The 27335-nt window shown below is 40.9% G+C and overlaps 1 protein-coding gene across 5 annotated transcripts in view; it reads right to left on the reverse strand.

Moving 5' to 3' along the window:
• Positions 1-16149, reverse strand: part of LOC122779652 (phosphatidylinositol-binding clathrin assembly protein-like) — a 30475-nt gene extending 14326 nt beyond the window's left edge. For all 5 annotated transcript variants that reach the window (XM_044042212.1, XM_044042211.1, XM_044042210.1 and 2 more), the window contains exons 1-7: positions 15873-16149; positions 4738-4880; positions 2871-2946; positions 2420-2522; positions 1854-1947; positions 1646-1757; positions 220-326 (exon numbers count right to left, since the gene is read on the reverse strand). In XM_044042212.1, the coding sequence (XP_043898147.1) occupies positions 220-326; positions 1646-1757; positions 1854-1947; positions 2420-2522; positions 2871-2946; positions 4738-4880; positions 15873-16002 (765 nt within the window). In that variant the 5' untranslated portion in view covers positions 16003-16149. The remainder of the gene's footprint in view (positions 1-219; positions 327-1645; positions 1758-1853; positions 1948-2419; positions 2523-2870; positions 2947-4737; positions 4881-15872) is intronic.
• Positions 16150-27335: the final 11186 nt, after the last annotated feature.

Below are 27335 nucleotides of genomic sequence, written 5' to 3' on the forward strand. Positions count from 1 at the left end.
GACGTCTGGAGCAAATCTCAACCGGTTCAAGTGGAAGTGATTGATCGCTACAGGTCGGAAGTAGAAAATGAGCTACTGTGTTTTTATGACAACGTTAGAGGAGAGGAGGCCGTTGAGTTTTGCTCCGGACAGATATTTTTTTTCGCCCTCTCCCACTCGAGTGTCGCGTGTCGTCCTCCTCAGAGGAAGAGGAGGACCAGTCCGACGAAGAGACTTTACCTCTGCCACTTTGAGGAACTCGGACAGTTTGGTCATCCTGTTGAGGAACGTCTTGTAGATCTCCAACGCTTCTTTGCACTGGTTCTTCTTCATGTCAAAGTATTTCTCTGCGTGTCAGAAAACTATCATTAGCGCAAGGGCAGTCGAACAGTTCATCACTTTCAAATAAAAACAGCCATTTGAAACAAGCGCAGTTGACCCTTTGCTAAAACCTGTTCCAGGAACACTTTCATGGCGGATTCCGGAGCAAAAGTGGAACGTTTTCAAGATTTTCAAGGCTTTTGTTGGGGACTAGTTTAGTTTGTCTGTGACACCCGCTACCCAGAGAGTCCGCGTGTCTCCCAAAAACCAAAGTCAAACCCTGGAAAGTCTTTATGCTTTTTCAAGATTGTAATCGGGAACAGTGGGTGTCATTATCCTCCTGTTTTAATCGCCGGGCGGTGGTGCGGTGCTTCGCTTTTACGATGTGATCTGTCGCCTTAAGCTTCCATCTTTAGTTTATAAAAACATTTTGTTGCCGAGTCACATCGACATCAATGCATACCGTACAAATTTATGCCTGCTCCCGAGACGGCTTTGTTGTTTTCCCAAACATCCCCAAACTTTTCTCCAGCGCCAACTTATTTGGGGGTGGGACTAAGCAAAGGGTCATTAGGATACATGTTGTACGATATTTCAGACCTGGGGTTTATATTTTACTGTTAATGGTTTCAGTAACAATAATTCATATCTTTATATTCTATTGCAAGAGTGGGACTGAAGAATACTTGATATGTTGACAGTAAATTGTAAAGAACTGCTCCAAATGGAAGTCTGTGGCACAATATCGACTCTCCCACACCAAATTCCATAGAGAAAATCCGCTATTTTACACCGTGGCAAACAGGAGTTGTTGAGCGACCGCTGTCTCCATCATTCCATTAAAAATGTCATTTTGTGACTTGGGTGTTTGAAATCCTTCATTCGGATTTACCTAAGTGACTCAAACACACCAAATCAGCACATCCTGTGTCCCAGTGAGTTAAAAATGCTGATTTTCTCTCTGGACTTTGGTGCAGCGGAGCGAGCGCTTTACAAAGCGACACAAACTGCTGAAAACATCAACTTGACGACTTGAGTTGTCCCCATGTTTCCTGGCCATTTGGTCATGCAATACATTTCAACGTAGACTCTTGATTTATTAGGGGTCAATTAAGTAATGAATCATTTAATGAACTTCACAGCAAAGACTCTGACCGTCTGGTCCTCCTCCTGATAATTAATGGGAGAAAAGAAGATCTTTACAGTCCTTAATTGAACTTTGAGAGACAGTAGAAGCAAATATTGATTTCCCCCTAAAGACGGATTGAGTTGAGTCACAGTCTTGCGAACTCCACATCAGTCCGCTCCATAAATACAGTGCAGTCTCGAGTTGTGTATGGTTTACCCAGCATGTTGATGACCCCTTCGTTATAAGCGGCGAACAACCGTATGGAGTCTTTAAAGAGCAACATGAACGCTGTGTTGATGACACCGTTGGTCAGTTCGTTGGAGTTCGGCTGGAGAGGAGACAAAGGGAAGATCAGACGGGCTTATTTTCACCGCGGCTACGTTGGCGCGGATGCAGATTTGATGTATTTGAGTCACACGTTTACCTGGAAATCCAGCAGTGCATCCAGCTGGTTCTGAATGACGGGCAGAGTCTTAATCAGCTTCTCTGTGTTCATGGTGCGCATCACGCCGTCGGCTCTGGAAAACGACAGGGACACAGGTGCACCAAAACAAACGCAACAAACAACGAGCCTTTAAAACCCAAAACCATGAAGGAATTATACAGAAATAGAGACAGTGTAACTTTGGTAGGTAACTAATGTCTCTGTTTTTCTCTAAAAAGATGAATCATCTCTTAAAGGTCAAGGCGCAGCCACTCTTCTTTGTTCACTTAGTAAGCTTTCACTGCCAAATTTGAGCTGCGCACTCAATTATACACATTTACAAAGATACTTATGGGTAGTATATGCACATTTTTGCCAATAAACTCTCCTAAATGTTACACACTGGACCTTAAAGAGTTATTTTCACCACTGGATCCATGTTATGGATTGGTGTTAGCTCTTATTAGCATCTCAGTTGGTAAAAAAGTACTGATTTAACAATAACTAACACCTGTGTGTGTACATATGTGTACGTGTAGTGGTGTGCATGTGTTTGTGTTTGTTACCCCCTCTTCATCTTGGTGAAGTCCACCGCCGCTAGTCTGTAAGACATGGCTTTTTCATTCAGGTAGCGGCTGTAGCGTCTGATGAAAGTTGACATGTTGTAGCCTAGGGTGGCAGAGAGGGGGCGCCGCAGTGAGGGACCGAACACTTTAACTCAGTTTTCAAGTCGGATTAAGAAACCAATCATTCTTTTTTGCGTGACAAAAAAAAACACACCATTTTAATTACGTCCCCGAACGTGTTTTCTTTCCACCTTTTCTAAGTTTGTGCAGCTTCTTGTAAACAAATAAAAACATGCATCTTTAGGTTTTGTAATCTGCGACTGTCACTCTCCTTCGAAACAAGCGCATTGATAGTGTTAGAGAGCCGGGGAGAGTGGGACAAAAAAGTCATTCCACGTATACGACGTACAGCACTGCTGAGTTTACAAACAGCCAAATGGCATTAAATCACCTTGTAGTGCAGCCTTATCGAGAAAGTTGTTGAGGTTGAAGAGTGTGTTTCTGGAGGCAAGGTACTGCATCAATCTCTGATGGAAAAAGAAGCAAACAGAGGACAGAGTCAGTGATTTATCTGTTATCTGCTCCCTGACAATATCAAGGTAATATCCACTCAAACACACCACGTGTGCCAGGCAGACTGAGGAGTTCATTTGTGGCGCGGCAGCTTCACAGAGTGTTCGCAGAGATTGAGATTTCTGGACGTTAAAGCAATGAATCGGACACTTTGACATCCTAGAAAACACGGCAGAGGAAACCCAGGCATATCACACGCCTCATCACAACCAGAAGAAGAGAGTAACTGAAAAGCTTTGTCCTGAAAATGCAGCAGTCGCACAGCTGCGTTGGATGCTGCGTTGCAACAGGTCAACCGTCCCTTTCTTTTCTCAGCTCGTGGGGAGTTATTTATCCACCGCTGCCTCCGTCATTCACTTCAAATGTGTAATCTTGCGATGTCTGTGTTCTAAATCCTTCGTTCGGATCCATCTTTAAATGCAAAGAGCGTCTGTCTGACTGTTAATCACAGCGGTTCGCTTGACGGGCTTCAAACTTGGCAGGTGACCTACGAAGGGCACCAGTGGGTGCAGGGCTGACGTTGACGTTTGGATAAGAATGGCCCAAGGTATTCCGCTCATTTTGTGGAGGTTCAGTGAATCCATAAGTTTACTTACTTACTATAGAAAAAAATAACCACAAAATAGGCACTAAACACGTACTGCACACCATGACCTCAGGCGATCATTACTCTTTAGCTTGCCGAGCCTGATTCTGCCAGTTTAAGTTGCTGAGTCATCACAGCTTCTTCTCTTAATGTCCCTAATTTTACTTTTTTTTATTTTTTTTTAACAGGTAGAAAATGTCTCACTTAAAATAAATCTCTCTCTCCTTCTAGTGCATTTCTTCGGATACTTTGACTGGGTCGTCATGACCACCATAATCGCCATAACAGCGTCTATTTCTAGTCTTGTGGCGCTAATCGTTCAACGCGTTTGTTGCTCTGGTTGTCGAGCGCTCGGGGGAGTGCGGCGATCTGCCGCTCTGGCCACTGAATGTCAGCGAGGTACCTCTTCGGTGCTTGTTGGACACGGGAAAGATAAGGCTTCAAAGGAACTCACAGCGAGAACTGGGGAGTAATTACCACAACCTGGTGAAAGAAATGTCAGACTCTGGGGAGATCAATGACTGAAGTGACTCAAATGCCCACATCGATCTTTCACTGTCATATTTGTGTGTAGATGCAACAGAGAGCACTGGCCCCATTTTAAGTGTATTGATCAGTCTGTTTATTATTATTATTATTATTATTATTATAAACGGAGTGGAGATTTCTGACTAATTGATTAAATATAAACAAAATGCATCTTTAAATGACTTCCATTAGCATATCTGATATGATAAATGATTAGAAAGCCTATTCCTATTCACCATAGGTAAGGTATTTGTTGCTTTATAAATATGCAATTAAAAAATGTGTAAATGTCGCGTTTTACATCGTTAAACTGCAACCCAGAAAAATGATGTCAGCCGGGGTCATTGCCTTAATGACTCCAAGACATATTTGTGTCTCATTGGAATGAAAAGCCTGAGTGAAAATGCGTTTAAAAACAATTTCTCCCGTTGTTATTGTGGTAATCAATTTTATAACCTCATAAACCCCCTACAAATTGTTTTAAAGAGCTCGTTGTTGTGCTGGTCTCGTAAAAAAAACAAAAAAAAACAGACTACAGTGCCCAAATGGCACACAATTTTTGGTGATTGCGAGAAAACCGCGGGAACGTTCTCGCTCCTTGGGCTTCCACGCGCGGGTGTGATTGGCTCACCTCGTTGCCGTACATCATGAGGTGGTGTGTGGTGATGAGCGCCTTGAAAACCACTATCCAGCTGTTGCTGGCTGTGCGCTCCAGCAGTGTGTCTGCCAGGTGGGGGATGCTGACGTTCATCTCATTGGTGCAGTGGATCAGGTCTGAAGGACAGAAGGGGAGAAAAAAACAAAAACGTGAACAAAACTGCACAAGCAGGTTATCAATAATAGGTTTTACTGCAGTGTCCTTAAACTCCTGCTGCCTGTTCGCTTATGGAGAGTCTCTGTGAATAAAAGCACCGGCCAGAATCTTCATTTATAACCTTAAAGAGCTTGTGGGTTGAGTTAATTATGACTCATTGAATGGGGACGTATTGACTGCTACATTAATTTTGCCTCACTCGATATTAGCACACAAATCAATGGACAAATGATCATTTAATGGCATGGAGTGTATGGAGAGATGAATCAGAACCAAGGCTACTGTATCAAAAAAAAAAAATCCATTTCCTGGCTGTGATTCAACAGCGCTTCCTACCTACTCCACCAACATGTCAACAAAATACCAACTCACAAGATGGAAAGTTGCATTACAAGGTCAATTCTATTCCGGCACAATCAACTCAAAAGATGCATAATTTATAAACGAAAATGAATAGGCTGATCGTGAATAATGAGTCTGAATTTTCATCCAGAGCATCTTTGTGAGCGGTAATGGACTAAAACTGACTTGACCCCAATGTTTGCCCTCTGAGATTCACATTTAGAGCGTAAATTGCCTGTTGAAAGCGAATGTGGAACACATTTCAAAAGGAAAACAGCTCTGTAATGTGCCGTGTGTTGGATTCAAAGGTTTGAAAATGGCAGCCAGTGTGTGTGTGCGTGTGTGTGTGTGTTCGTTAAATGAGAAACAGGATAATTACTTTCAAAGGCAGAGGAATCTCCATGGTGATATTTTTTGTCAAAAATACCCCTCTATATATAGTTAAATACAGGTGATGGAGGATTCAGAATTCAGCGGTAAATGGGAAACTGGGACAGACTCTTAAACAATGCCCTAAATTCCTGAAGGAGTTTGGCTTAAGATCAAAATGTGAAGTATGTTTGGCATCTGTTTAATCTCAGAGATTTCCTGAGGAACCAAGTGGCTTTAAATGGCACAATAAGCATGCAGTATTATATTCCATACTGCTTACTCTGCAAATCCATACACATGAAATTACCCAGCTGCGAAGTAAAGTTCAGGAAGTAAAACAATGCTAGTTTATGTTCGTTTCCCGGATAAACCAATTTTGCTCCGATATTCTTGCCAGCATTTTCTAAACTATTCGAGTCCCAGCCAGGACACGACATCGGCTGATATTTTGTGTAACCCACATTCTCGATTAGATTACCGTAATTCCACACAAAGTCACTTCACAGACTTCCAACTCGTCCAGAACTCTGCTGCACGTATCGTCACTAGAACGCCGTCTTTTCAGCGCGATCACACGATGCATTAATTACAAAATTCCCTTTTAATGTCACTCATAACCTCGATCCTGAGTAACTTTCTGATGTCTTACATATTACCAGACCCACTGATCATCATCATCATCATCGATGTTCCCAGTCTGTCTGACCACTATTGGGGCCAGAGCCTTCGATTAGATGAAAAGCAGGGAGAACACTGAGGAAGTAAAACATGCATTCAACATCCTCGGCCTGTTCCTTTTTTATTGAATCAGGGTTTGCTTTAACGCTGTGTCATGTTTTCTGCACTCACTGATGCACAGCGGCACGTAAATGTGAAACGAATGTCACGGGCGAAGCGGTCGTACCAGCTGCAGTTCATCGCAGCGAATGTCTCGATGCCGTTTATGAACTGCACGTTGTTTATTAAGCGTGAAGCGGAAAACCTCGGAGACAATGACGCGGACGGCAATAACAATAAAAGTATTGATCATAGTCTTCGGCGAGTTTTCTGTCAGTCATATCACTGATGTAAAACTATCACTGGGTCTGTATACGTACAATATCTAAGTCTTTTTACCGTTTCATTGTTGTGCTTGACCGTACATAATAAAACGGCTACTAAGCTACTACCCTTTTTATTTCTATTTTTGTTTTCCCAGAGGAATTTGTGTTATTTAAGGTCCCTCCTAATTAAATCTCAGGGCATTAATATCACAACTGGTGTCGCTCAGTCATGCTTTACACATCGCTAATGGTTTGTTTGTGAATTTCCTTCCCGGCTCAATAATTACTGGGACCATATTGATTCCAGCTAATTAATGTTTCCTGTCAAAAGAGAACACACAGAAACCTTTTTTGTTTTTTGTTTTTTGGCCATGCTTGTGACGTGGCTGCAGTGATCACGCTGATGTTTGTTCCAAAGTATCTCAACAACAATGTGCTGGACTGCAACTAAACTGTGTGCAAACATTTGTTGTTATGAGAAAACTGAGAAGACTCTTTAAGACTTTCAGCGATCCTTTAAATCACATGTGTCAAACTGGTGGCCCGGGGGCCACATGTGGCCCTCTAATCAATTACATGCGGCCCGCCCACCACTGTGCGAGGTGATGGAATATAAGACTAAATGTATTTGCCAGCAATATTTTTATAATAGTAATAAGACATTTGGTTGTAATCATTGCTTTATTAAATGTATTAAATGAAATTACATATATTTAAGCTGTTTTAATCACAATTATCCTCGTCATTAAATTTTCAATTTAATTCTCCATTTTTGTGCATCATAAATATGTTTTTATTGTGAATAATTTTATATCAAAATGAGCACTTTTACTTTGCAATTCTGTCTAATATCATAATGAATATCTTATATTGCCCACCGGCTACTAAATAGTGGTTTTTTCCACTTTTTTCCCTCTTTGGCCCCTGCTTGACCAGACTAGATGGTAATTGGCCCTCAGGTCATGACAAAGCCACACTGTAAGATTTCAGTTGAACATGCATTTGCATATTTTGACCTATTTTTGTGGCAAATAGTTGTATTTGTTTCAGTAAAGTTACTATTAGACCTTAAGGGGCGTAGGATTGGGTATCCAGCCTGTTCTGTTCAGTTGTGTTATCATTTCTTGTCCTTACACTAGTGTAGTCATATTTCCAGTCATATCAGTTTTTGTTGTTGTCCCTTTTCTTTTTGAAATTTTGAAAGTTTGCAGTGCAGTTTGTTGCATAGTCCCTTTTAATCTGGAGGCTACTTTTAGTTGTAATATTTAACTTTTAGGTTTTATATCATGAAAAATCTGCCAAACAAAACAAACTTATACTTTTATATTTATATATATGTGTATGTGTATATATATATATATACATATATCTATATATATACATATATATATATATATGTATATATATATGTATATATATATGTATATATATATATATATATATATATACACATATGTATATATACATATATATATATATATATGTGTATACAATTTGGCCTAGAAATGCTATATGTCGCAGACCCTGTTGTTATTGTTGTTATCTCTAACAAGGAGGCGGTGTATTTGGCTGTGTTTGTCTGTTTATGTAAATAATCAGCAGATGCACCAGACCAGATGCTCGGTGGCTCCACTGGCACTGTTTTTTTGCATTTCCATTAGGAATAGTATCAAAATGGGTGAGGGTTTTCCATTTTTTTGGTACCCTTTCCCTTGAGGTGCCAGAATAATGGTACAGTATGGTATTGGTGTAGCTGGATTGGTGTCAGCTGATTGGCTCTTTAATACCAGCAGTCTATTCTCATACAAAGTTTGGCATCTTGTTGAGAGAAACAGCCACAAACTGAGCAGGCAAAAAACAAAAACATGAGCTGTCGCCATTGTTGTCTGTTGTGGAGATATGTCACCCTACGTACAGTGCCTACTCACGCGGCCAGTCGAAACGCGAGCCTGACCGAGGGCTTTACCGTTCCAAACTGAACTGTAACATGATGGAAACGTGGATTTGGTGGCATAGTTTGAGACCCCTGCCTTACACTATCACAGAGAGTTAACACAACGAGCAAGCACTCGGCGTCAGACTCCAGACTCAAAGATGTGTGGCATCTGCCTCAACCGGTTGGGGGTGAAAGGAAAAATGGGGGAGAAAAGGAGAGAGAGAGAGAGAGTCAGAAATAGTAGTATATAGTAATCTAGTGTCAGAAATTGACCAAAAACAATTGATGATGTTGCAGAGTAACAGCTGGAAATTGAATTAAACAACATTCACAGCATCAACTGTCGGTGCTTCTAGCCAAGTAACTGCAAGGTGAATATGTTTCTGCTTGATCACAGGCTTAAGTAATAGCCCTCTGTCAGATTCACCAAGCTGTGGCTAACAGTGTTCCTCTGGTGATAATTCAACCGCTAGGATTTGTTCTCTGAAAGGAGTATATAATGAAGTATTGACTGTACGGTTGTCAGCTGGGATTATTGATCAGCTGCAGAGCACGTCAATAACACAGTTTCTATAAAGCTTAAGGATATCAGCGTGCAAACATTAAGACAGAGATTGAGGTGGTAACGTGAAGTGTCACTAAATTACTTGCACAGCATTTGTAATGCTAGTTAGGATAAAATACAAGACCGGTGTTTTATGTGTGAGATAGTTCTCATTAAAATGAGATCTTAGAATGAAACCTTGACTTTAGCTACAGTGAAAGAATTGCAAGATTAGGTCGTTATTCCGACGTGCGGGATATGATTATTTTTGACTGAAAGGCCAAAAGTGTAGCGACCAAGGTGGATTATTATCAGCACATTTTTGTTTCTTTTGCAAAACGTACACTATGTTGCCGTCACAGCCGTGACACACAGGCAAAGTAATCATATGCTGAATAACAGCAGACTGTGTTTTCAGGGCAGAAGGTCATTTTTGGACTGATTACTATTCCACAGCTGATAAATCGGGCTTCTGTTGCCACTCTCCACTATCTCAGCCGTGCACAATATTGCAGAGTGAAAGTGAAATCCCATTACTCTGCGTGTCATGCTGATCATTCGCAACGGGGTTGTAAATAATCAGCACTGGCCATTCATGTCACCAACAAGTCTGTCAAGGTCATGGCACTATGAGAGACATGTCGATGAGAACCCAGGTCTGCTCACTTTGACTGCCCTCGCCGCATTTGATTTATCATTGATTCTATTTGAAGAAAATGTGGCACAAGCATTCGTCTTGTCTTCCCACTGTGCCTCTTGAGGACGGATCGATAACAGGTTGAGTGTATTTTTAAAGTAATTGAAATGTTGGCAGTATTTATCAAACCTCTCAGAGCAGGTAAAGCAGTCCAGAACCACGACTCGGCTGCATTTGACATTCTTTATCATTTTGACCTGAATAGAAAAACTGGCTGCGATTTTAAATCTTTGCCTGAACTTTGCCTGAAACCTCTCTAGCTTTATTGTGTTATTGTGTAAAACAAGAACCTTTTGAGTTTCGTTCAAGTGGTAAGAAAATGCCATTCATTCATTCATTACGTCTGCCAAAGAGGTTACATTTGTCCCATTTATCTGGTTGTGAGCAGCATTTCTCAAAAAGTAAAGGACAGAATTTAATTCAATTTTCTAGGGATGTAGTTTATCACCCAAAGAAGAAATGGTGGCGATACAAATAATGGCCCCTGAGTGGTTTTGTAGGAGCAAAATGTTTTTTTGTTTTGGTATTTAGTTGTTGTGGAGTTTGCACGCCCTCCCCGTGTGTGTGCGTGGGTTTCCTCCCACAGTCTTAAGAACATGCAGATTTGGGGATTAGGCAAACACTGACACTGGACACTCTAAATTGACTGCAGGTGTGAGAGTGAGAGTGGATAGTTGTTTGTCTCTGTGTGGACTGGCAACCTGTCCAAAATGTGACCCTGCCTTTCGTCCTATGACAGCAGGGATTGGCACCAGTGACCCTCGTGTGGAGGATAAAATGGTAGAAGATGAGTGAGTGAGTGAGTGAGTATGTTTTGATTTAAGTATAGTGTGGGCATCGTGTAAGTTAGCCATGTAGGATGACTGGTCAGGGATCAGAATGTTCCTTTGTCCGACCTTTGTTCATTTGTTTGTTTGCTTGCTTTTTGGATAATAAAACCACACAAAATAGCAATAATCTGCCTTTAATCTGCATAAGATACATACCCATGATGCACAATAGTAGCCTTTTGATTAGGGATGGGACGATACCACGTTTTGGTGTCCGATACCGATATCAGTCCATTTTAGACCATTTATGAACTATAAAGCTGTTAACAACACATTTGTATTAAGACATAATTCTATTTGTCTACAAAAAGAAGATTTAAACAGCCCAAACGTGACACCGCTAAAAAGCTTTTTGCTGATTTTTATTTACATTTTTACAGTCTTCAGATTTTTTGGATTGTATCTGATTTTACACTTTTATCCAATGCAGTGATTTTGACCAGTATCGGACCAATACTGACCGATACCGATTCCCATCCCTACTTTTTAGTATTTAGTATATATGTGCACCGGTACAAGTATACAGTAAATGCCAACGTGGAAATGCATCTGTCTCTCCAAGAAATGAATTGTCTTTCTGTCTCCAAATTAAATTCTGAGCCAAATCTGCATCCATCACAGCCATCATTTAAACAAATTAGTTTAAACAATTACTTGACGAGCGTAATGACAAAATAACAGCGTCCGCAAACGTTTCCAGTTGCATATATATTTATTCGTAAGTTATCTTTGTCCTCTCGTCCACACCACTCGTCCCGTGTCTTGGGGACTCTATCAGTTCTAGGTCAGACGGGTAATTGTGTTAATTAAATGTTGCTCACACCGCCCATACACCTGTTATCTACACTGCTTATGCTTTGAGGATGTGTTAGTGGCGCTGGAGCCAATCCCAGTGGTCCGTGGGCAAGAGGCAGCTAAATACACACTGAACAGATCACCGATCCACAGTGAGACGAAGACAAAGAAGCATTTCATGTGTTTGGTCGAGAGGTAGACTGATTAAATAGGCCAATATTTGCTATATTGTGATAATCGCAGTGGATGGTTATTATTTATTAATCAGACAGTTGTTACAAATGACTATGAAATGGCAATAAATGTTGATAAGTCACGAGTTGTTACAAATGACTATGAAATGGCAATAAATGTTGATAAGTCACGAGAAAACGTCCCTTTCTCATTGAAAATGTTATATATATATATATATATATATATATATATATACATATATATGTTGTAAATAATTGTGCTGACAAAAAGTGCTGACACAAAATGTATTGAGGAAATAAAGCGTTGTTCAGTAACTGGTTGCTGCCATATTAAGTATTTTTTGTATCATTAATTATCAAACAGTTATATTTTATAAAAATTGACTCGTCAAATATATGAGTCAAAAAAATCGGCATCAAGAGCAGGACGTCTTCCAACTGGAAGGCTGGGGTTCGACCCAGACTCCTCTACTCTACATGTGTATCTGAGCGAGACATACAGTAGATCAGAGGTCTCAAACTTGCGGCCCGTGGGCCACATGAGGCCCTCCAAGTAATTAAATTTGGCCCACCACTTAGTATTGAGTTATAATATGCTATTTATGTATGTTTTTTTTTAGTGCAAAGATTCATGTTACGATTTTAGATACAAATCCACATAACCACGCTTATTTTGAAATATTGTGACAAATATTGCTGTTGTGATGTCATGATGGAATATAGTGATATCGTTTTGGGTTTTTTTAAAACTCCTGACTGGACTACATGCTCAGTGGCCCTCCAGTTTGAGACCCCTATGAGTAGTCATCATGATTAGAAAATATAATGTGTAGACTAGTGGTCAGCAATTGGTGGCTTGTGGGCCAAAACTGGCCCGCCAGCATCAGTATCTGGCCCGGGCAGATGTTATTTGCTTATAAATTTCATATTGAATTCAGAGCTTTTATTCTGAAAGAATATGAAGTTATTCAAATAGATTGTGTTGCTAGAATCGACCTGAACCTAAACTAAATGTTTGGTTTGAACAACAAAAATAAAACCACTGCTGTTTTCATGGACTGCCAGGTTTGGGGAGAAATTACTACTACTTGCATATGTTAGGCTCAAAGAAGAAGCAGTACTTCTTAAGATTGAAGTGATGCACAATAAGTATTAACAGTCCGAGGACGTATCCCACGCGCATTTGTCTGCGTTTGTCTAAGTAACAAGACAACGTCCGCATAATTGTTCGTTTAAGGCGGAAAACGTGGGCTTTCGTTTGTGACTGAAGGCGTTTTAAGGCACTTTGCCTGATGAAGATTGGCTTCATATTCAATTGGCCCTCGACCACATTTACTTGCTGATGTCTGATGTTGACCATTTATTTATCTGAACATAAAGAAAGCCACTCCATGTATTGACGAGAAAGTCTTTGTTCTTCACTGATTTTCAGTTGTGAGTGAACGTTTCTTTTTAAGGCATAAGTTCTGATTTTACTTTACTCTGTCACACATATCGAGTTCACTAGTGTAATCACTGCTGTGGCTTGTAACGCTCCCTGTTATTTACTCATCAGAATAATCATGCATGTTTTGTATGTGTGTGTGAGTGTGGGTCACACACACGTATCTGACCTCTCAGACCTGACATTGACCCTCAGACCCTCAGGGCTGTCGAGCTCATTATCTCCTTTTCTTTGCATTATTCACCTCCTCACCGAGGTCCTCGCAGACAGAGGAGGCTTTAATTCCACTGTCCTCCAGATTACCAACAAACTTTCATGCTGCGACCCTCCTCTGAACCTTAACGCGCAGCCTCTAAAAAGAGTCGTGCATAGGGAGCGACAGTCGTGGAACAATAAGAGACAGAAAGAGTTTTACAGTGGGAGCCGTGTCTATTAAAGCAGCTGCATTAGCACAGCACAAGAACAAAACACTCATTCAAATAAAAAATTGAATTCATGCTTCCAGGAGGGTGAGGCTGAGCCAAGTCTAAACAGCTTCGGCTTTGGCGTGTGAGTTGTTTTTACGCCACAAATCATCCAAATAAGAGTTGGATCAGAACAACAGATGCCACCTTGATGAACAAATAAACAAAAATCACTCCGAGAGAAACATCGCTGCCCTTGACAACAGTTGTATCACCACTGCGATATGTATTTTCACTAGTTTCTCAGAAACTCTGACTCACAGGCGATGAGAAAGGTAGGCGACCTTCTGCCATTTAAAAACTGCAGTGGTTAAACGTTCTTATAAAACTGCAGCTTTGCTCGCGAGTGAGCACAGGAGTACGCGCAGCATGGAGCCAGTGTCCTGATCCACTTTATCTGATAGGCATCAGCGCAGTACTTTATTTGGAGCTGCGAATTGGCTCAATTTTCTGCAGAAATTGGGTCAGTGGTTGTGTGTTCTCCAAGAAATCCTCCCGACAGGAGTTTCCACACTCTTCCTGTGATGAAATGATCCAAAGTGCGCCTTAAAAGTGGCAGGAATACACTGAGAATGTAAAGAATTAGACACGAATGGTTGTCGCCAATAGGAATCGCAGATATGTCACTAAATAGCCATTTTTCCCTCAAAAAAATAATGGTTCTGGACCTTTTAGGACACAGATCTACTTGTATTTGACGTTTTTAGTGTCACCGCCACTGATTTAGATGTACTGTGTTAAAGCGCCCGGTGGCACATCTTGAGAGAGCACCCACAATCCCCCTGTGTCACCTCTGCTGTGGACATGAGTGACTAATCCACTGCCAAACTTGCCGGCTGACTGGCTTGGATGGCTGACTCTCTGGCAGCTTGGCTACCTGCCGTGTTGTTTCTCTCTGACTGATTTATCCACATTTCCTCTTGATTAGCCATCTTGCTATTTGCACTTCTGTCTGTCTGTCTGTCTGTGTGGGTGTGTGTATGTCTGTCTGGACTGGAGTCCTGACTGGCAGCACCATTGATTACCCGTGCTCTCTATCGATCATGTCAAGTAATTATAGTGAGGCAGAAAAGCCACATCACCTTATAATCGCTGGTTAAAAAAAAAAAAAAAATCTACATGTGACTTTTTCTCTGTCTCACTGTGTGTGTGTGTGTAGTAATTGCTGCAGGTGATTAGGCACAGTGTGAAGCAAGAAAGAAAATGAAGTGACACCAAAAGCGGGGGGGAAAATCCTCATTTTGACACCCACTGGCACACCTACTGTACACATATATATATATATTATATATACACACATGCGGCTATGCACAGCTATTCTTCTTTTCGGAACACTGCATTGACTTTCATTTTGACAGACTAAACAAAGCCTCACATTAACCAGAAAACCTAACCACAAGTCAGGTCTTAATTCCAATCCAAAGCCCTAAACTCAACCTCAACCTCAATCCTCAGAGATGCCTCATTCGGACCAGTTTTTGGTCTCCATATGAGGACTGCCGGTCCTGACAAGGTCAGTGTTTATGGCAGAAAATGTCCTACAGAGGAACAATACACATGTACACCACACACACACACACACACACACTGACTGACTCCCCCTGCAGCCTTCAGCCACTGACACATTCATTAATGACAATAATGCAGCAGAGGACATGACAGTGAACTTGAATGTGAGATTCTGTAAATGAGCGGAAAATGATAGTGATGCCGCACAAAACGCTACACAATCTGTGTGAAGTGTCTCCAGAGGATAATAGTGCTGCTGCTGCTGCTGCTGCTGATAGTGGCGTTAATAATGGATAGGCCTACCCTGTAAAGCGGCTGGTTGCAATATGATTAGCCTGGACCAGAGTGGCCTATTTCCCCTGAATGACATGCACATATAGTGTCTGGTCTGTTCGCCCCTGCGCCCGCCATCCTTTTTTTTTCCACATTGCATTACATGACATTACATTATACAACGTGTGACTTGCTCACATTCGTAGTACACAAGCTCGCGCTGCGTAAATTCCATTTGAATCCAAGGGAATGTGACGGTGCCTGATGGAAAGAGGCTGCAAACATGAACTGGGGAGGGTGAAGCAGAATAAGGTGCAGTGTGTGTGTGTGTGTGTGTGTGTGTGTGCGTGTAGTAAAAAACCCTTTGTGATGCTGTATCTGTAGATGCATGCACTGACCTACAGTATGGCGTGTGTGTACATATATATATCTATACATATATGCATATGTATATATATATACGTATGTATATATACGAGGAGTAGTGTATGATGGTATGTTTAACCTACAGTCAAGGTGCTTCTTCTTGGGTCCGCTGACTTCGTGCGTCGTGGCCTTGCACACGGCTTTGCTGATGGCAGACCCGGTCATGCTGTGCTGCGCGGCGGCGATCCGGTCCGTCAAAGACTGTCCCGACATGTTCCGGTGGTGGTGGTGGAGGAGGATGAGCAGGATGAGGCAGGCGGAGTGATGATGTTCGAGTCCGGGTGGTGGGGGGAACCGGGGAGGACGATCAAAATGTCTTTAGCGGCAGGGAGGAGGAGGAGGTGGTGGAGGTGGAGGAGGAGGAGGGACTCTGTGAGGATCGGCCGTCTGAGCAGGAGGAGGAGGAGGAGGTGGTGGTGGTGGTGGTGGAGGAGGAGGAGGACAGCAGCTTTCACTGACGAGGATCCGGTGGGAGAATTCATGCGGCGGCCAAATTCAACATTACTCCGTCACATCCGCGGGTTTAACACTCAGTCAAAGGCATAATGCGCAAAAACAGCAACCTGAATGTGAAATGCGTCTGAGAAGATCACAGTCTTATTATTCTGAGTGATAATAATTAAAAAGCAAAAGACAGCGAGAGACAATGTGGACTGATAGAAAACGGTAACAATGTGTCCCTGAAACAGCGATGACGAGAGATTCGACTATCAGCGAATCTATGCGGCGTCCTGTGAAAGCGGCGTTAAAAAGACGATATAAAACAACATTGTCCTCCTTTCTCTTCTTCTTCTTCTTCTTTTTCTTCGTCCCGGTTTCTCCTCTGAATGTGCGCAAAGAGCGGACGCTTTGATCTGTCACCTCGCTCCTTTCCTTCTCTCCTTCTCTTTCCTCTGCTTTGATTTCTCTCTATCTTCCTGCAGAAGGCTGTATTTCCGTGCTCAGGTTGCCGATAGGCCAATTCCTCCTGTTCTTTTCCTTTTTTCATATAATGTATTAAACTTGTGTGTGTGTGTGTGTGTGTGTGTGCAGTACATGAATCAGGTGACTGAGAAAGGAGGACGATTGGACCTCCTCTCTGGGCCGGGGAGGGCATCTTAAAGCAGAAGGCTGCCCCCATGCAAGGAAGGAGGGAGGGAGTGAGGGGGAGGGAAGGAGGCATCAGCTGGCCCATCACCTCCTCCTGCATGAGGAGCACTCACTCACTCACTCACTCACTCACTCAGGAGTGTGATGTGAAAAATCACTCCCTGAGCACCTGCTGTCCAATGAAATGTAGACACATCTTTGATTGTTGGCAACAACAGGAGGCTTTGGTTTGCTGTGTCCTGCTCAGGTCTGGTACCAGGATGAAGAGGCTTTAAAAAATCTGTGAGGGTGCAACTCCTTTTGAATTAAAGGTGCAGTGTGTCACATTTCCTTCCAGTTCCTCTATATACGACCATGCTTTACAAAATTGACATCATGTCCCATCAATGAAGACCTGAAAGAAGGAATTGAGACCATTAACTCCTCAGGAAAAATGTTTCCTGTTGTTAAAAATCAAGAAAATTGGAGGCACACAGCTGAGTCGCCTCCTGGTGGCTATTCAACATATTTTCACCTCTGTGTTGCCCTTCTCTGGAGGATCCAAGCGAGCTGAGCCAATACCAAATGTGACGCCGTCACTGGAACAGTCATGAGCATCGATGTCCGACGCAAGAACAATGGCGAACTGATCAGTTAAAAAGACTTCAAGAAATCCTGAAAGTTTGCTCCGACATTTAGCAAGGACCTTTCTAAATCGACGTGACGTGACACATCGGATGTGTCTCAAATGTTAGTGCTTCGGGTCAGGGTTCAGAGTGCAGCAGCAGTTGGAATTTCCTCCCGCTATTTTACGTCATTATGGCGTAAAAATTCAAAATTCCGTGTCCTACATGGACAAATGCATGCACACTTCCAATTTGATTCCACATGGGCCGTGCACACTAGCTGCACCTGCATGGGACACTGCTGTTCCTGTTTATTTTTCTGATTTCATATTTTAGTCTTTCAGTTTGGAGGTAAAAATATGATATGTTGAATAGCCACCAGGGGGCGACTCAGCTTGTTGCTCAAAGAAATGGGAAAACTTGATTTTTAACTTCATGGTGACAGTTACTTCATTAAGGTCTTCACTGATGAGACATGATGTCAATTTTGTAAATTATGTTTCCATTTAGAGGAGAATAGAATTTAATTATGGCACATATGAGTGGACATCAGTGACGCCATCAAAATCTCAAGGTTTAGATTCTTATGCCACTTGGTTGTTGAGTCACTAATATGAAAAATTAACAATATTCATTTTAAAATAATAATATTAAATGTTTTTTATTTATAATGCAGGTCAAAACCTCCCATGTAGTGTGAAAATAACCCTGCAGCAGGTAACAGGCCTGTTTTTTGTTTCTTACTTTGAAATAGTATCACAGGAATGTTCCGGTTTAATCCGTTTCGTTCCAACAACATTCCCAGGATGTGTTTAAGTGACAATGTCACGGTGAAGTAAACAGCATTAGGCAAAGGTTCAGTGGCAATTCCTGCTTTATTTCATCACGACGATCCTTCTAAGCAGACGTGGAAAGTTACAGTGATGTGGTTGTTTTGAAGGGATTTTCTAGATAATTGACATCTCCTGGGAAACTGCGAAGAAGTCGACTAAAAATAGTCCCTGTAGGGAACTTTAATGCTACAGCTCTGAGACTTTGTGATATAACATTAACTCTTTCTGTCAGAGGAAAACGACTTATACATGGCTGCAACTTATGCTTATTTTCAGTACAGGATGATCAGTCTGCAGATATTTTATAAGGCAGAGTTGGAGGCCTGCCTTTATCCAATCACTGGCTAATTACCTCCATAAATTATGGTCCCACATGATTTCCTAAAAGTGGCGGAAATTATAACCCACACTCGCATGTTTTTTTAATTAAACGTACCAAAAGAGCTGCACTGAAAATGCGCCTTCAACTCATACTTTATACTTTATAATTTTTATGGAAAAACATACCTCTTTGTTTTGTTTTTTCTTGTCTGTTTGTAATGATGTTAAATGTGCTGCCGCCTGTCTTGGCCGGGAAACCTCTTGTAAAAAGAGAATTTTAATCTCCATCCATTAAATTATGGATATAATAATAATAATAGTTTTCTCAAATTGTTCTTTGGTCGGTAAAATGACAAAACAAAAAGCCCAAGGCGATGTTTTCAGGTGCCAAAACCCAAACGTATTCTGTGCAGCACAAACCTCATAAAACAAGTGGCTGGAAGGGAAAATTTAAAGGAAATGGATGAAACATTTGGCAGATTATAAAAATGAGGAGTTGCTTGTGAATCAAATCAATGCCAGGGTTGATTTTGGCATTTTTAGTGTTGATTGGAGCTGAGAGAAAGCAACATGTGTTTGGATTCATGCAGAGAAGGCATACAATAACCCAGCCTGCATATATAATGCATATTTCCAGTATGGATGATCCGTCTGCTATTTCCCGCAAAATGCCAAAAACAAAAAGCCAGTTCTCAAAAGGGGATTATTTTAGGTGCCAAAACCCGCCAAAAATATTCAGTTTGAAAAACAGCTGGAATAGAATGTTTAAAGGAAGTGGTTTGCAGATTATAAAATTAAGACTTGGTTGAGAATGAAATCAATGCCACGGTTGATTCCAACAGTTTCAGTGTTGATTGGAGCTGAGGGGACGCGACATGTGCTTGGATTCATGCGGAGAAGCGGAGCGAATGCTGCTGAGAATAACGCGCGGTGCACCATTTACGTCGCCGCAAATACATTTTTACTGCACGTCGTCTGGTCTGGCGAGAAAAGTGGTTAGAAATGTGTTGCATTCTACACAAACCAGGTTATTGCACATCAAAGGGGGAACGGAGGGGGGGAAAATATCAAGCAGACGACTGAATGTGGAATATCAAATAACACTCCAAGGCAACAAAGACTCCTCTGTCATCACTGTGCACAAAGCACTTTGGTGACAGGAAAGATGTGTATTCCAGAGTTGAGGGAAACATTTCATACCCTGCAGTTTAGAGGTTCAATGTGTGACAAAACGGAGGACTCGTCTGCTCATTCCTCCCTTTGCCATGAGCTTCAGGGAACTACTGTGGCCTTTAAGTACCGGAAACTGACAGGTTTTTTTTAATAAGTTTCTACTTAAAAATGTAGGGCTGGCCAAACTTTAGGAGGAAGAAGAATCACTAGAATGCCTTGCAGGAGCAGAATGTAAAAACCAGCCCGACATTTTTTAAGCAGGAACAAATTTAAAACGTCATTACACTTTTCAGCTTACTATATTCACTACCGGTTGGTTTTGCCACTTATTTATTACTAGTTCGAATTACATAGATTTATTCGTTATGGAATGTTCCACGTAGACATTTATACAGTGGCCCTGAAGTGCAAATCACCACCACAAAAAGGAAGAAAACTCCAACAAATAACAAACACAACTGCAAATCACTAAACACAACGAGGAAAAGTGGACTCCTCCTTGCTTAGTGCGGTCCGCGCCCTCCCCTCTCGATAAATCTAATTGGAATCATCCACTTCCTGTTTGCCACTCGGACCTTCCACGCACGCGGAGCCAGCAGGAGCAGCGTGGACTAACGTATGGTAAGTGCTGTTTAAAAATGATCCACACATTTCTTAGACTTTCTGTTGACGCTCTGTTCACACTTGTTGTTAACATCCGACCTGAGTGATCCGATCACAGGTGTTCAGATTACACCTGCGACTGATAATGTGACGTCACTGCTCCACAGCAAATACACGATCACCGTCTAACCATGTACGTGTGGTCAATGCGATAGTATGTCGTTAAAACTGTCATAATATGAACTTTTCGAGTATAGAATGTCATCAGAAACGTTAAAATATAAATTATCCACATGTCATCAAAAAACTGTCCAAAATGTCAAAGAATGTCCTCATCAAAATATTTCAATATACCATTGAAGCTGTTAAGAATGAGTATCTAGTCTGGCCAGTAGGGGGCAGGTTAAGTTAAAACAAAAAGCAGTGGTTTAGTAGAATTTCAAACAAAAGTGTCCGTGTTGATATGGACCAATATATAGTAAACAATAAAAAGGTTTTAATGTATTTTACTCTTATTTTTTCACTCATTTACTGCAATGACCACATTTTAACAACTGGACACTACTTTGTCTCATCATGTCACATGACTGAAGACCTACAAACAGCTGCAGTTAAAGGCATAGTTCATGTGATTTGAAGCATTGTTGAATGAGGACATTATCATCAGAATTTAAGGCAATAAGAAAACCCCCCAAAAAAACAAGCGATTATTTTACAGTGAAAAGTAAAAAGACACATGACACACAACTGACAATGGCAGCAAACTTTGTCTGTAACTGAAACGTTTGCAGACATTAATCAGTGGACAGTTGACTGTCACTTAATACACCAGAATCCTCTGTTAAATACTGAGATTTTTAAATGTTTAATGTTTTCAGGATTTTTAAAGTCTTTGTAACTGATCTACAGCTTTGTTTGGACCAGGACCATGAGCCGGCAGGAGCAGGAGGAGGACGACGAGGAGGACCTGGAGGAGGACGAGGAGGAGGACGAGGAGCAGCGCGGACAAATGTGTAGTAACTGCTGCTTAAAAATGATCCACACATTTCTTAGACGTTCTGTTGACGCTCTGTTCACACCTGCTGTTAACATCCCATCTGAGTGATCCGATCACAGGTGTTCAGATTACACCTGCTGCTGCTAATGTGACGTAACTGCTCCATATGTAAATACACACAAACCAAAAATGATTTAGTTTTAATTCTTTCTTTGTTATAAGGAATAAAGAAACAGGGGGGAAAAAACCAATCGATTACTAAAGTACTTGATGATTAATTTAGCAATCGTTTAATAAAAGTCAAAATAACAGACTATGTTTCATACTTATGTCGCAGCACATGTGGATATGAAATATCTTTATTGTGCAAAATAAATAAGCAGAAAAAATAGCTGTGCGGGCAACTGAAACTTTTTCAGTCTACTATTATAGTCATTAGTCATATCCCATAAAACCTTTCAAAGCCAATATCTGCCCATACCGATAATATCGTCATATCCCCACACATTTTAATGTCGGGTGTAAACTAACAACATCTTTTGTTCTCAACAAACTAGGGCTGAAACTCAAACTTGTTTTTTAAAGACTTAAATCAAGCTTTATGATTTTACAGCTTCTTAAATGGCAACATGTTCTGCTTGAAATCATTCAAACGCAATCATTTTCGCTTTGCGGACAAAACAACACATTTGACAACATCATCATTTCCACCTTTGAAAACCCCTCGTCAACATTTGAGTACATTTTATGGACCAAACCATCACTCTTTCACCCGTCATTTCATCACCTCACACGGACGATGTTAACAGCACTTGTCAACAGAGCCTCTGTTTAATGTGTGCACGTCATTTTTGCATCGTTAACAGGTGAAAACTATGGAAGACACAAAGTGACAAAATTCAATCAATAAATTCACCATTAAATAATGACTCAAATGTGCCATTCATTCATTCATATTGGAATTAAATACATACATGTCTTATTAAATGTGACATTCATTCATTCAAATACCAATTCATTTCATGTAAAAAAAAAAAACCAAAAAAACATAAAGAGTTAATTGACTATTTGATGAATGATCCCATGGTCCTGTGTTGCAGTGCATGATGAATTGATTTGATCAGCCTCAAATCAATTGATGGTGCACTGCAACACAGGACCAAATCATTCATTCAATAGTCAATTAATTCTATGGTTTTTTTTTTACATGAAATGAATTGGTATTTGAATGAATGTCACATTTAATAAGACATGTATGTGTTTAATTCCAATATGAATGAATGACACATTTGAGTCATTATTTAATGGTGTATTTATTGACTGAATTTTGCCACTTGCACTCCTCCATAGTTTTCACCTGTTAACAATGTAAAAATGATGTGCACACATTAATCACACAGAAGCCTAATTGATGTGGTGATCATTTTTAAGCATCAGTTACTGGACACCGGTACCCTGACTGTGTGGTCAACAGTCCAGAGAGTGGACCCCTGTCAATTTTTTAAATGTTTTTATGGCTTTTTTTTTGGCCAAAAATGTGAAATAAAATGATATAACCCCCTCCTGTCATCTGTGTGGGGGGCCGGGGGAGCACAGCCCAGCCCCAGCCCCCCACCATTACAGTGGGAGCGCGCGCGTAGCTTGGCCCCGGCACCGGGGCCAGGCATTCGAAGCGTCTGGATTTGAACCAGCCACGGCCGGACTGGCACAACCTTGCGGTTGCGGACAAACCCACCACACCACGTACCCTACTACGTTTTGGAGAAGAGCTCTTGGCGGTTTTGAGTTTTCACTTTGGATGTGGAACCTTAAACCTTGGAGTATAAAGGAATTGACCTCTCAACGTCAGGATTGAAAGGCAGCTCTCTAACCAGTTGAGCTAACTGTTCACCTGTTCCTTATGTTTTCTCAGACTTATTTACTCGCTGCGTTGACTATTGTGCATAAAAAGTTGCTTCATCTGAGATTCGAACCTCTGACCTCAGGAACTCTAGTCTTTGCCTTAAACATGTGAGCTATATGACCTCGCTGGTGTGTGCCAAACTTTGGAAGTCTTTCAATAATAGATTACCCATGACTTCAAAGACCTCAGACTGATGAGATATTTAAGGATGTCTGTCCGGCATTCTTGGCCTGATATTTGGTGTAGTGGTTAGTGCTCTTGCACTACTTTCTTTGAAACAAGAAGACCTGGGTTCGAGACCCACTTGGAACAAGCATCTTACTGTGTGGAGTTTTTCATGTTCTCCCCCTGTGTGCGTGGCTTTTCTCCGGGTTCTCTGGCTTCCTCCCACACTCCATCAATCGTCTACTGCGTTGTCCTCCACTGAAGGGACTCAGTGCTAAGCTCAGCTGTCATAGGGTGATAGGCAGGATAACCGTGGATTGTTCACTGCTGTATTCAAAACATCCAATACAGTGATGAGGTCAGTTTCTACTTGAACATTCACTTCAGGTAAGATTCGAACCCCTGACCATAAGAATGCCAGTCCTTGTCTGAACCATGTGAGCTATTTGTATTTGCATGCGTTCTTCTCCAATTTGGAAGTCTTTCAGTAATAGAACTCATGACTTCAAAAAAACGTCAGACTGATGAAATATTTAAGAACGTCTATCCTTCAGCATGCACAACATGGTTGGTGTAGTGGTTAGTGCTCTTGCCTTTGAAACAATAAGACCTGGGTTCGAGACCTACTTGGAACAAGTATCTTTCTGTGGTTTTTCATGTTCTCCCCGTGTGTGCGTGGTTTTTCTCCGGAGTGCAGAGTGTACCACGGCTATCACCCTATGCCTTCGGTGGAGGACAACGCAGCAGACGATTGATGGAGTGTGGGAGGAAGCCAGAGAACCCAGAGAAAAGCCATGCACACAACATGAAAAACTCCATACAGAAAGATACTTGTTCCAAGTGGGTCTCGAACCCAGGTCTTCTGGTTTCAAAGAAAGTAGTGCAAGAGCACTAACCACTACACCAAATATCAGGCCAAGAATGCCGGACAGACATCCTTAAATATCTCATCAGTCTGAGGTCTTTGAAGTCATGGGTAATCTATTATTGAAAGACTTCCAAAGTTTGGCACACACCAGCGAGGTCATATAGCTCACATGTTTAAGTCAAAGACTAGAGTTCCTGAGGTCAGAGGTTCGAATCTCAGATGAAGCAACTTTTTATGCACAATAGTCAACGCAGCGAGTAAATAAGTCTGAGAAAACATAAGGAACAGGTGAACAGTTAGCTCAACTGGTTAGAGAGCTGCCTTTCAATCCTGACGTTGAGAGTTCAATTCCTTTATACTCCAAGGTTTAAGGTTCCACATCCAAAGTGAAAACTCAAACCCGCCAAGAGCTCTTCTCCAAAACGTAGTAGGGTTCGTGGTGTGGTGGGTTTGTCCGCAACCGCAAGGTTGTGCCAGTCCGGCCGTGGCTGGTTCAAATCCAGACGCTTCGAATGCCTGGCCCCGGCGCCGAGGCCAAGCTACGCGCGCGCTCCCACTGTAATGGTGGGGGGCTGGGGCTGGGCTGTGCTCCCCCGGCCCCCCACACAGATGACAGGAGGGGGTTATGTCATTTTTTTTTGGCCAAAAAAAAGCCATAAAAACATTTAAAAAATTGACAGGGGTCCACTCTCTGGACTGTTGACCACACAGTCAGGGTACCGGTGTCCAGTAACTGATGCTTAAAAATGATCAACACATCAATTAGACTTCTGTGTGATTAATGTGTGCACATCATTTTTACATTGTTAACAGGTGAAAACTATGGAGGAGTGCAAGTGGCAAAATTCAGTCAATAAATACACCATTAAATAATGACTCAAATGTGTCATTCATTCATATTGGAATTAAACACATACATGTCTTATTAAATGTGACATTCATTCAAATACCAATTCATTTCATGTAAAAAAAAAAACATAGAATTAATTGACTATTGAATGAATGATTTGGTCCTGTGTTGTAGTGCACCATCAATTGATTTGAGGCTGATCAAATCAATTCATCATGCACTGCAACACAGGACCATGGAATCATTCATCAAATAGTCAATTAACTCTTTATGTTTTTTTGGTTTTGTTTTTTTTTACATGAAATGAATTGGTATTTGAATGAATGAATGTCACATTTAATAAGACATGTATGTATTTAATTTCAATATGAATGAATGAATGGCACATTTGAGTCATTATTTAATGGTGAATTGATTGAATTTTGTCACTTTGTGTCTTCCATAGTTTTCACCTGTTACCGATGTAAAAATGACGTGCACACATTAAACAGAGGCTCTGTTGACAAGTGCTGTTAACATCGTCCGTGTGAGGTGATGAAATGACGGGTAAAAGAGTGATGGTTTGGTCCATAAAATGCGCTCAAATGTTGACGAGGGTTTTTCAGAGGTGGAAATGATGATGTTGTCAAATGTGTTGTTTTGTCCACAAAGCGAAAATGATTGCGTTTGAATGATTTCAAGCAGAACATGTTGCCATTTAAGAAGCTGTAAAATCATAAAGCTTGATTTAAGTCTTTAAAAAACAAGTTTGAGTTTCAGCCCTAGTTTGTTGAGAGCAAAAGATGTTGTTAGTTTACACCCGACATTAAAATGTGTGGGGATATGACGATATTATCGGTATGGGCAGATATTGGCTTTGAAAGGTTTTATGGGATCTGACTAATGACTATAATAGTAGACTGAAAAAGTTTCAGTTGCCCGCACAGCTGTTTTTTCTGCTTATTTATTTTGCACAATAAAGATATTTCATATCCACATGTGCTGCGACATAAGTATGAAACATAGTCTGTTATTTTGACTAGAGAAGAGACTTAATGAACTCTGCAGTTGTGCAAAAGGAAAGACATATATATTGGTATTGATATCGGCCCCAGCACTGTGATATATGGGCATATTGGATATGGTCAAAAAGTCCAACAATCCCTAAAAATGCATATTGTCTGTGATGGGATTGTAATGGGATAGCACATGACCACAGGTGTAAATGAGCCCCAAGGACAGATTGTTATTAATTATTTTTAGCGTATATTTTTTGAACTGATGTTACAAATACACGTCAAACATTTTTGTGGATTAGCATTAGATAAATAAATAAATAAACATTTCATGTTATTTCGCAAATATCTTGATTACTTGTATCATGGGGTCTCTGATGATTTTTAAAAATATATATAAAACAAGTAGGGATGCAACGATTACTGAATTATTAAACTATTACGAGTACTTTATATATATACATATATATGTATATATATATATGTATACATATATATACATGTACATATAGTAATTGATTGTTTTTTTTCCGGTTTCTTCGTTCCTTATAACAAAGAAATTATTAAAACTAAATCATTTTTTGGTTTGTGTGTATTTACATATGGAGCAGTGACGTCACATTAGCAGCAGCAGGTGTAATCTGAACACCTGTGATCGGATCACTCAGATGGGATGTTAACAGCAGGTGTGAACAGAGCGTCAACAGAACGTCTAAGAAATGTGTGGATCATTTTTAAGCAGCAGTTACTACACATTTGTCCGCGCTGCTCCTAGTCCTCCTCCAGGTCCTCCTCCAGGTCCTCCTGCTCCTGCTGGCTCATGGTCCTGGTCCAAACAAAGCTGTAGATCAGTTACAAAGACTTTAAAAATCCTGAAAACATTAAACATTTAAAAATCTCAGTATTTAACAGAGGATTCTGGTGTATTAAGTGACAGTCAACTGTCCACTGATTAATGTCTGCAAATGTTTCAGTTACAGACAAAGTTTGCTGCCATTGTCAGTTGTGTGTCATGTGTCTTTTTACTCTTCACTGTAAAATAATCGCTTGTTTTTTTGGGTTTTTTTCTTATTGCCTTAAATTCTGATGATAATGTCCTCATTCAACAATGCTTCAAATCACATGAACTGTGCCTTTAACTGCA

The sequence above is a fragment of the Solea senegalensis genome, linkage group LG13 (genome assembly GCF_019176455.1).
Source record: "Solea senegalensis isolate Sse05_10M linkage group LG13, IFAPA_SoseM_1, whole genome shotgun sequence".
NCBI lineage: Eukaryota > Metazoa > Chordata > Actinopteri > Pleuronectiformes > Soleidae > Solea > Solea senegalensis.